This window comes from Glossina fuscipes, unplaced genomic scaffold, assembly GCF_014805625.2.
Source record: "Glossina fuscipes isolate IAEA_lab_2018 unplaced genomic scaffold, Yale_Gfus_2 1, whole genome shotgun sequence".
NCBI lineage: Eukaryota > Metazoa > Arthropoda > Insecta > Diptera > Glossinidae > Glossina > Glossina fuscipes.
This window is the reverse complement of record NW_023998415.1, coordinates 32834809-32846834: the sequence shown is the minus strand read 5'-3', so window position 1 is coordinate 32846834 and position 12026 is coordinate 32834809. Positions and strand designations below refer to the sequence as shown.

General features: G+C 34.0%; 1 protein-coding gene across 1 annotated transcript in view; it reads right to left on the bottom strand.

Annotated features, from left to right (window-relative positions):
* LOC119632657 (dynein heavy chain 3, axonemal) overlaps positions 1–12026 on the bottom strand; it is a 108988-nt gene that overhangs the window by 18968 nt on the left and 77994 nt on the right. The window contains exons 43-51 of the mRNA XM_038025673.1: positions 11149–11388; positions 10925–11044; positions 10299–10844; positions 9907–10218; positions 8577–8724; positions 5490–5700; positions 5266–5400; positions 1696–1868; positions 766–933 (exon numbers count right to left, since the gene is read on the bottom strand). Of these exons, the coding sequence (XP_037881601.1) occupies positions 766–933; positions 1696–1868; positions 5266–5400; positions 5490–5700; positions 8577–8724; positions 9907–10218; positions 10299–10844; positions 10925–11044; positions 11149–11388 (2053 nt within the window). The remainder of the gene's footprint in view (positions 1–765; positions 934–1695; positions 1869–5265; positions 5401–5489; positions 5701–8576; positions 8725–9906; positions 10219–10298; positions 10845–10924; positions 11045–11148; positions 11389–12026) is intronic.

The window sequence follows — 12026 nt, the reverse complement described above, 5'->3', positions numbered from 1 at the left end:
TATATATATATATATATATATATATATATATATATATATATATATATAACAAACTTCTAAAGAATTATACCAAGTATAACACGAATTTCGGATAAGTCACTTATTTATTCATACATATATATTCATTATATCAGCTTTTTTTAACTTATTATTTCTGCATACACTTTCTTGCCTAAATATATTTTGTGCTTTATGCTATCCGAAGTTTAAATTCTCAACATGTCTCGGAATTTTGTAAGATTTAAGAAATTTCATCAAAGTTTTTACGCACGAGATTTAATATCTTGCGAAACCCTTACGTTATCAGTTTTATGTAAACATATATTCTTACGTTATCCAGCATACGAGATCTTCACAAAAAGTTTTTACTTACAATGATGTGTAAACCGCATAACTAACCTATAATAACTTATCGTGATGTTGTTTATAAAAAATTGAAAAGTATAAAATTCACTATAACAATCCCCCATTGAAATAGCAAACAAGAAGAGCAAACAATAAACATGTATATACAAACTGCGTTCATACACGTGAATGTGTTTTTGTTTATACAGCTAACTGTGCACATACAGAGTATAAAAACGATAATTGAAATTGGAAAAATTCACTTAAACTGAAACAAAACATTATAAATTAACCTAAGCACGAATAGAAATTGAAAGATTTCTAATAGGAGAGAGAGAGAGAGAGAGAGAGAGGGGGACAGAGAGTGAGAGAGAGAGAGAAATAGGGAAAGTATATATATATATTGTAGAACGTGCTTACCTCTAAAATTTTCGATTCAATTGTATACAAATCATCGCGATTCTTTGCCGATTCAATAATCAATTGTTCCTTTTTCTCCTGCAAATCCGGACGTTCGTGAGCCACAACGGTACCTAATAATTGTTCACGCAAACCCTGCTCGGTTATCATAAAATTTATAACGGTTACCTTGTTTGAGGAAAATAGAAAAACGACACAAAAAAAAAAAAAAGAACGAGAATAAAAACAACAATAGTAACTTAGAATATAACCATAAACAAAGTTTTCATTTAAATCAATTGGAAAAATGAAAATATTTTTTTCTTATTTTTTTTTCCATTTTGTGTTTGATTTTAATGTTTCTTTTTGTTCAATGTGTTCATTTTGTTCATTTTGTGAAAACTGTTTCAAATTGTTAACATCAGCAGTAAAATTTTTCGTCATATTACATATATATGTATAGATGCTGTTTGTATGTGCATAGGTTTGTGTGCGCACATATATCCCTGTGTCCCCGTGTTTGTGGATGGATGAATTTTCAAACTTTCGGTATTCGTTTTTTAAAGCAATAAAATGGGGGTAATGTTTGAAAATTTACATATTCTAACATCACCATTATCATTATCAAAGTCATTATGTCATTTATATATATATATATATATAATATACATTCGATGACTTTTAAGTATTTGGTTACCTGTAGCAATTTACTTTTTAGCAGAATTACAATATACACGTGTGTGTGTGTGTGTGTGTGGGTACGTGTGCACATATATATGTGTCGTTATTTTATTACACCACACAAATGATATAAATTTAATATATTTTTAGTTTACCTATCCGCACTTTTACATGGTTACCTGACCTGTACGGCTACGTATGTTTCTTGCTTGTGATTCACTTATATATCTAACAAAAATTTATGTAAAGCTTTAGCATTAATTTACTTACCATAACCATTATTTCGGGCGAATAATGAGGATTACGCAAACATGTTGTTATATAAAGACGAAAATTGCTATTGTACTCAATCATTTGATCACCGCATTTGATAACATATCCTCCTTTATGTTTAATTACATTCTTTTCCAAAATTGGAGTTAAATTGGAATCCAGTGTTTCGCCTTTAAAAAAAAAAGAAAGTAATAATAGCCATTTATCAATAATATGTGTGTTGTTCATCCATTTCTTTGCTGCGAAAGTAAACGTAACTAAAACATATAATATTTCTGATTGCGGTTTCGAACAAACTTTTTTTCAGTACACGTTCTCCAAGGCGCATTTCTTATGACTCGATATACTTTGAAATTGGCTCGCAATGTGCAAGTGTGCAATTGCTATAATGTAAAAATCGATGAACTATCTTCTGCCCTGAAAAATTTTCATACCAAAGATGCAGAGAAATCTGATGATCAAGCGAGCGCATCGCCCGAATTATCGAGAGATGCATTTGAACGTTCCATCCATCAAAACGCTTTCCTTAGTAATAAGTTTATTACCTGCTATTATCACTAGTAGGGTGCTAAGTACAATACTCAACAGATGGCAGCATTTATAGAATTTTCGTTTCATGCCTTTTAGATTATGTCGATACATTTGTTATAGACTTTCTCGGTGCGACAATTCTTTCAATTGACAATTGATTTCAATTTAAAAAAAGTATTCGAATATTTGCGAAGATTTACATATGAGTTGTATAGATGTTTAACGTCTGCATTTGGCGTGAGGGCATATTTCAAGGACCGGGTGCCAGATTGAAAGTTCAGGTACGGTTCAAATCTTCCCCTCTGGAAAGGGCGAAGCCTATCAAGCACCACTACTTATTTAATCCCCTTGCATTTGGGGGTAATCACAGCCATCCGCAGGGCCGCACCGAAGCTTTCAGGCCTCACACATTGGTTAACTTGCAGCCTTCAAAAAGTAATTGGGCATACCAGCTTCCACCGATGTTTCCACATGGTATGTCAACATGCAAGCGTTCCACCGAAAGATCTTGACAAGCACCAATCTCCACTTTAACCAATGCTGTCACATCTAACCGCCAAAGCACGGCACATGCGACTGTGTGGATTCCGCACAGTTCAAGCCATGCTTTAGAATTATCGGCGAATTATGCGCGTATCATTATGTTCGTAATTTCACACTTGGGTTTGGAATTTTTCTCCTACCTATCCCTACTACCCACCTTATGGATTTATTGTACTAAGAGAAGTAATCAACTCAGCTACGTTCGAAACCCTGACAGTACGCTATCGTTAGCTTCTCTACAATCTACTGGTTGCTTACTGGACGTCTTGAGTAGATGACTACATTGGGGAGGAAGTCTGCACGATACCCTCGAGCACTCTCAGCGAAAATGAACCCTGTATCCGGAAAAAGGAGACAGCGTTCATAAATTTATACACCTTATAATAAAATGAATGATTCCAAGCCAATAACACAAGTGTGGGAAATGAAAATAGAATGCCCCGAGATAAGATCCTATGTACAAGATGATGTTGTTCTACGAATTCAAATTATATATCAAATCCAACGGATCAATGTGGCTCAAACTTGGTCCGTTATCTTCGTTAATGTGCAAAATCATCTGATTTCGTAACTAGTGAGGACTAGAAAGCTTTTACATAAAATGCAATATATTGCTAGACCCGGAGCTCAGATCGGCAGCATGGGAATTGGAGGCTCGCACCATGTGAACGTGAGCTACCATCGCGTCATGCCATCAATTTTATGGAACAACCTGAAGAATAGGATTCCATTAGTATACTGCTTCAATTTGAGGATGAAATACAAGTCAAGCGTTTAAGTAAACCGTTGATAAGACATAAAAAATTGAAGAATCGTCAGGGCACAGTGACGAGAAATTTCTTTAGTTGAAATATCGAGTATCTACATATCTATTTAACTAACATTCTAGCCATTTTGTGTAGTTCACGCTCTTATGGGGAAAATAGTTTGGGTTTGTTTTAGCGATTTTTTTTTTTTTTATTTAACATTTTTTAATAATTGTTCCGTGATATTAACGATAATTTCGCCTAAGGCGCATTGGTCCGTTAATACACTGTTGCATGAATGCTTACCTGTTCAAGCTTGTACTTAATTTCGTATTTAATGCTTGAAGTTAAAATCATTTATGCTTCATTTCTTTGCATCATTAACCTTTTGAAGTTATTTTCAATAGATTAGCTGTACTATCGTTTAGCAAGCCATGAAAATGGGATAACAACAAAAACAAAAATAAAAAAAAATAAAATAAAACCTTGTAATCGGATAAGAAAGAAAACCACAGTACACCGAAATGTATTTGAGAACATGAAGCGATGAAAAACTTTGCATTAAAAATTAGTGCAAAAAAGCAAAAGAAATATAAAAATAGTTAATTCCCTTTAGCACGAATTTTCTGTGCTATGTGTATGTGTATGTTTATGTGTATGAATCTGTCTTTACTCAAGTTAATGTGCTAAGAGCGATGCGCTAATACAGATTTGATTTTAATTCTTTTCATTTTAAATGCATTTTGATATTTTGCTCATTATCTAAATAAAGGCGTTAAATTACGCAACCAAAGGCGTAAATTTAGAGCTTCAATAACTTTGGCTTTTATGAACTTTTAAACGCATACGTATCCACCATATGCATAGATAGGTGCAATTAGAAATGAGAAATTTCTAAAAATATCTGCTTATTTATGGGTGAATTAAGTTTGTGCGAATGTATGTAACGCACGAAAGAATTTATTTTTATCATATCCATTAGTCCAGAATCATCTTCTGATCACGATCTAGGCTTGTCCGTCCGCTCGTCCGTTTGAAAATTGTCCATGTATCTTTGTGTTCAAACCTCTAGGTCGTAATTTTAAAACATTTTCATAATATACGGTACGGTACGATATGTTTTGGCCCGAGGGCGAATGGTATTGAAAATAATTTGGGCCGCTTCTCATATAGCAGCATATTGTCAGAAGTGGTTTAATGGAAAAATAATGTAATTTTCAGTAAGATGAGTAACAATATTTCGAGATCCTAATTGGGTGTCAGAAGCTTCAAAGATTGTGTGAGGTAAGTTTTTGAACACTTCGGCATGTACCCCGTACATGCCAGGAAAATTGGATTTGTACATAATGAAAAGGTCAGTGTCTCATACAAGAAAATTAGTTCTTAAGAGTAATTTGACATGGAACTTAAATAGATTAAACTTGACCTATATGGATTTGCGAGAGTTTGCCCTTGGGCCACCATACGTCGGTATATCAAATTTTATGAAAATATCTGAATAATTGGACAGACAGAGAGACAGACAAACTTGAATCGTTATATATATATATATATAAATCAATCTCAAGTCCCTCTGAATGTTACGCATACATCTCTACCACAATTGGTGTATGTACAGTATGCACTAATGCAAGTTCACCAATTTTACATGTTATGCCAGTTTCTTAGCGAGATCCTTTAAACTTAAGAACATTTGCTCTTTGTAAGTAAATGTAATGTAAAAAGTCTCGATATTTACGATACTTACCAACATTCTCAATTAGTACAGGAGTACCATATGTAATGCATAGCTCAAGTACTTGCATATAATTCGCGTCAGTTTGCTTAATCACTTTCAGACTATTTTTCTTTTCCATGTTTTTTATCCATTTATTAGCTTGTACTGTTAATAAATAATAAATAGAATAACCGAATAGTTATATTAAATTAAAATTAGTGGAAAGAAAAACAGAAAACAGAAATTGGACATACCTTGAGGATCTATCAATAATGAATAACGATTCGAATTGCTGACAATGATGGCGTTCTCCACTGAAAAGTTATCGGAAGGTAGACCAGCTAAAGACCAAGCTCGAATTTGCATCGGATTACCCAAAGTCGAAGCCAATGAAAACTTCTCTGAACACGGTATTTTCCGCTTTACACACAATTCATTCCAGTCTTCAAGTATGTAAACGCGATACTGAAAAAATAATTGCTTTACTATATCACGAAAATCCACTCCACAAATCATATTTGATACAACATGAACATTAGTCGAAAACTTCTAGAAAATGAAATTTGTAAAATTGGAAAATCAGATGCAAATGCATTGACATCATTGACGATTGACAAAATGATTAAGAAGAGTTTGCGGAAAAAGAGATTTGATATAAAAATATCACAATACGAAGAGTTCTTCTTCTGGTTTCTTGCTTGTTAGCAGAATATTTCCGAAGAGCACGGCAAGTCAAGAGAGTTGAGTCATAACATTTATATGGACGAAGACAGAAGTAGCATTAAAACGTTGCATCTACACAGCAAATTTCTGTAAATAATTTGTACGCAAAACCTAAAAGAATTGTAAATAAAGCCAATGTTGTCTTAAAAATGGACGGATGGAGTGGTACGAACTTGGTCTAATACGAAGTCGGATGAAAGCGATTTTTATGTAATAACTAAATAATTCATACGAAAGACATAACCATTGCTTTATTTAGAAAAGTCATTAATTAAACGTTATCTGAGGTATGCATATGTCCATTAAAATTTTGTTTATTATGAAAGCGTATGTACAAGACTTATATCGTTTCGTTGTTATTGTTATTTGTTTTTTTTGTTTTTTTTTTTTTTTGCGTGTTTTTGGGTTATTCTTTTGTTTATTGAGTAAAAAGGAAAATAAAAAAAGCCCGCTTTCGTCACTTGCATATTCATACGATCTCATCGTAAACAATACTGCTCTACAGCTGGCGCATGAAATTATACGCAGGCTGACGGTGCACTACTGATGATACTATATTTGTTAATTTATTGCGGTAGTAGTTGTTTAGGGCCTATTCTGAAAGACTTGGTTATTCTATAAGCTGGACTTTTGCCAGTTCAATCTTTAAAATTATTATTTTTGCCCTTGATGAGAGAAGAAGAGAACCCTGCTCTATTAATTGCGTTTTATCCGCCTGAGTAGGTAAGAAAGTAGTTGGCAAAAATTCAATTCTTTCCAATGCAATAAGTTTTGAGAATGCATTTAGACTGCGTGCAAATAACTTTTCTAAATAAGATGATGTGAGAGATTGATGTGGTTTTGAAGAAGCGTTAATTAATAATCAAAGCTCTGAAAAAGCTCTCAAATGTAGGTTAAATCCTTATAATGTCGTATAGAAGAGTGTATCGTAATTAATGAAGCGGGAAAATCATTGTTAATGTGTATCCAATATTTGCTGTCATTCCGATTCGTGCCATTTTTACCTATTGATTATTGAGCATTAACTTTAGCTTTACATTTATTTTATTTAAATCTGTGTAGACATTTGTCTATGAATGCAGCTATAGTTAATTCCGTTCAAAACAAACATATAGTAGCATTCGGGTTAGCGTTTTTCTCCTGTCTTGCACTTTCATAGCGTTCAACTATGGCGACATCATCAATATCATTGACAGTACGTTTACGTAACAATACTGCAACTGTCGCAGACATATACAAATTCATATGCTTGCTTTCTCGCATAGAGACATAGGTAGTCAATAAGTGCTATGTAATTCCATGTGAATATATCTGTATGTAATTGCGATGGTGTGCATACATAAGTACGGTTGTTATGTTTGGTTTGGCGGATGATGCAAAATGCGTGACAGTAATTAATTTCAATTTGATTGACAACACAAAAGCACGCAAGATTAAAACCAACAAAATCCGATATGATGGACAGACAGCCTGGTATATGTGCATATATATGCATGAGTGCATCTACGAAACTCCATACCTACACCTACACATCTACACATATATGCTAGAATGGTATTCTATTCAGTATTGTGTGTGTTTGCTTTTTAACGCAAAAAAAAAACAAAAAAAAAAAAAACAACAACAACAACAACAAAAAGAAAAGGGAAGAAAAACCGGAAAAAACACAATGCTTTTCAAGTCACCTGATAACTTGACGTGCACGTATAAACAAAAAGTGCATGTGATGGTAAAAATTGGAATTGAAAAAAAATCTAAAAAGAAAAAAAAAAAAAAAAAGAAGGATAAGTGACAGAAAGCATTGTTTTGCAAAACTAATTGGCAATAGGTGGGCTCGAGAAAACTATAACAAAAAAAAAAAAAAAAAACAAAAAACTTAAAATTGGAAAAGTGAGAAAAAGTAACTGTTTGTATAACTGTATTATTTCTGTACACATATGCCATAGACGAGCCTGTAAGTGACGGCTTAGGATTTTGTACATTTTCAGTTTTTCTTTTTTTTTTTTTAGTTCGTTTGTTAATAACTCGTATAGTGAGATATTGCTCGATGCCGATGATAATCCGTTCTTGTTTTTTTTTTTTATTATTGTGTCTATCATCGAATCAGAAACGCCGATATACTAATTTTATCACTGCATGTATGACATCGAAAAATACGAGAGACAAAAATTCCTCAAAATATATTTACAGAAGTAATTTTTTTGAAATCGGAGGAATTCAGCAGAATCATTGTGTCATTTAGGTAATGCCTTAGTATTCGTCTATCAATTTTGCGTTAAATTTGAACAAAAAAAAAGAAACTCAATGTTTCTCAATTCGGTTTACAAAAGAAGTGTGGAAGGGAATGTCCTCAGGAAGGGGAAGGGGATTAAGTAGGGGCTGGCAAAAATAAATGCAAATAATATCTTCATATTACATTACATCCAATGATATGTTATTTTGTTGTTGTAAAAATTTCATCTTAATAGTCTCACTAAATGGAATCAAAGTGAGCGTAAAATTGCAACCATTATGTTATTTAGCCTAGATGAGCGGTCGTATCCAAAGGCAAATATGAATTCTTTGTTTTTTTTGTTTTTTTTGTTTTTTTGGTACTTTTGTTTGATTTTTATACTTACTTCGGTTGGAAAAAAGCCCAAATATGCAGTACATCCACCAGCTAAAAGCACATCACCGACGATGTTACTTATGGATTTATGAAGACTTTGAGCTGCTTCGCCCCATCGCGTTTTTTCTCCACCCAAACCGCCAAGCAATTTTTCCGCTCTGCGTATGGAATGTGACGAGAAAAACAATGAAATGAATAGCGAGAATAGATCAGTCAACAAAAGCCTTAATGCCCTTTATGTAGATAATAAAATAGACAATTGCATACGTCTACGACGTTCATCATAAATGGAGCTAATGTATGCAAATCGCTTGGGTTTATTGTAATTGTGATGAATATTGTAAAAACGATTCCAGTTTTCTTCTCGTTTTTACGTGCGACCGATTCATTTTCATATTTTCACTTTACTTTAATTTATTTTATTTGCGATAGGCGAACATATTGTAATTTATGATGCTCTATAGCTAGCTAAGTATTACAGAAGGAAGAATAGAATCAATACACTTTTTCCTATTATGCCAGCTATGGCAAAGAAAAAAGAGATAGAAGAAAATTCGCATATATGTATACTCTGCTCTCGTTAAGAGCCATGCATGTTACGCAAGTTCTACAAAAAGTGATATCGAAAATAATTTTCATTTTTGTTCTATGGGAAGGAAAATTTGTTTAATAAGATTTTAGGGGGAGCAGCTCTTGTGATGATCTTGTTAGAGCGAGCCAATATGCCGCCCATGCTGCACTTATGTTCATTTCAATTAATACCTAATCACTTCAGGTGATTTTCTATAATAATAAATTGAAGTTAATTTATGCCGTTTCTGGCTAAATTTTATTTACTCAATTTCAATAAATAGTTTATTGAAGGCAACTTTCTCCTCTTCCTCCAATAAACAAAAGATATATTCCCTAAGGACCGTCGTAATGTTCGTAACGTTCAATATGCTCCCGCGTGTTGGATGGCATGCGTGTAATTTTCTTTCTCCTTTCGTAAACGGATTTGATTACATTATATTGCCTACATATTGCAGAGATTTTATGTGTGTTTTGTTTCACACATTTTATCTTCGACTTGAATGCAGCGTAGATTTTGATTTCTTTTTTTTTGTTGCTCTTCAAAGCATAACTTTGAACGTTTTTATAGGAGGCGCAAAATGTTGTGTTATAAACTTACAATAATCCTTTTGAACAACAAAACAGGGCTTGTGTTGCAAACTGTTGACTCTAGGTCAATATTTATGTTGCGTGTGCGAATAGGGGGTAAGGGATGTTAAATATGTTATCGAGTTTTATTATATTAAGCACTTGTGTTGTAAGTATAAGAAAACAGGCTATATATTTACCGATTTAATTTCTTTTCGCAATTTTCGATCTCATCCTCTAAGCCTTTCTTTTGACGCGATTTCTCGGCAAAGAAATCATTGAGTTTTTGTAGCTTATCTAAAATAATTTGCAATTCGGCACGTTTGGCATTTAGTTTTTCCATTTGCGAGGCCAAATCGTTCTCGGCTTCAGCCAAAGCAGCCTTCTTGGGCATAACAATTCGTGCCACTTTGTCGTAAACGTCCATGGCAAGCACCCAACGACAGAGACCTTCGCAGGCCGTCGAAGCTGATTTAATTTTTTCCGGTACAAAATCTCGATCGGCTACGTATCTGCATAAAATTATGAAGGAAATTTCTTATTTAGTTTTATGTTGTGACATGAACGTATCTATCGTACGCAGTAGACATACCGTTCTCTTATCTTTTTCATAATAAGCGGCGGTATATTGTCTTTATCAAATGTTTTAAGCGATTCCAAGAATTTCATATCGCTGACCATACGCAACGAGACAGCCCAATAATCTTCCACCATACGGCCCGAGGCATCCGGTTTACGATCTGGCTTAATACCTTTTAAAACGCATACAGCTTCCAAAGTTAACTTTACACTATACGGTGGACTTTTCATCGATTTTACAATAATAATATCGGCAGGTTTAAGAGTATTTAAGGCGTCGAGAGCCGCTTCCAAGGCCGGTATGGCTTCAGCCAAATCACTTTCGCAATCATCTTTAATGGCCTGGGCAGCAGCGGCCGCCTCGTTAGCGGCTGCTTCGTCAGCACCGACGATTTCTTTCTTCTTTTCAGCCTCAGCAGTCTCCCGTTCAATATTAACCATAATACGTTCCGTCTCTTCGGATAGCACTTTCAGTTTCGGCTGCAGTTCATATAAATTTGCTTGCATTTCTCCTACTTGAGCAGCAGCAAAATCCAATTTTTCCAAACCTGTCGTATAACTGGATGATATTGGATATGGACATTTTTTTAGTTACATTTTAAATTTAAATTTTGTCGCGTTTCCTTCTTCTTCTCTTACCGATCCCTTAGACGCGTTATTTCCTCCAGTTTTCTTTTGTAAAACGATCTAAATGCTTTCAACATTTCCAAATACGACGAAGGTGTTACATAATTCCTTCTGCTTAACTCTGTATAACATCTGGTAAAGAGGACAGAAGCAAAAAACAAAAAAAAGAAAAAGAAGAAAAATGAAAGAAATGGAAAAAAAACTTAACGTCTATTGTGTTTTTTGTATTCGCTTACTTTTCGCTTGCCGCTACAACGGATCGATTGAAATACATTACTACTTGTACCAATTCGTTTTCCAAATCACTCAATACGATTTCTTGAACTTCTTCTAAGCTTTTTTCCGATTCAGCGGATTCTCGAGACTTTGTCTCTGTTACCACCTGCTCCTCTATCTCTTCCGGTTGATGTAAATTCATGGAGCTAATAAAATATTCAGCAACACGTTGCAAAGCATCCACTGGCCATGGCATATACCTTTTTTTTTTTTTTTTTGTGAATCAATGTTGTTGTTTTTATTGATTGAGTGGTTAATTGGTTTTGTTAGATGGCGGCAATAAATGCAATAAAGCGATTGGCGAGGCCAGCAGCACCAACCAGCAATATTGATGAAAATATAAGGAAAGTTATGTAAGATTTTATAGATTCCATCATTGATAACATCTTTGATAAATTGCTGCTTGTGTTTGCATAAACGGGCAGTTAAGCAGTAGTAAATAGTGAAAGTGCAAGAGATATATGAATGTGTACGTGATGTATGATATCTTCTTTATACCGCTTGAAGGGGAGATTTTTTTTTCCCATACATGGGATTCGAACCAATTTTCGAATGCATTAGCTTTCGCAAGACATTTGAAGTTTGGTTTTATGTTTAATCCCTCATTGAAGGGAAAAGATACTTTTGACGTTTGCTGGCAAAGAGAAATTCTCAAGACGCCATTAACATTGCATGTTTTGTACGTATATCCACTATTTGTGCGGATGTATTCAACCTCGAGAAAAACTTGAAATAGACTTGGTTTTTATTATATCGATTGATCCTGAATCATTTTCTGAAACTATCTAAGGTTATCCGTTCGGATAAGTCAAAAGGAGTTGCGATAGATTCCTTATAC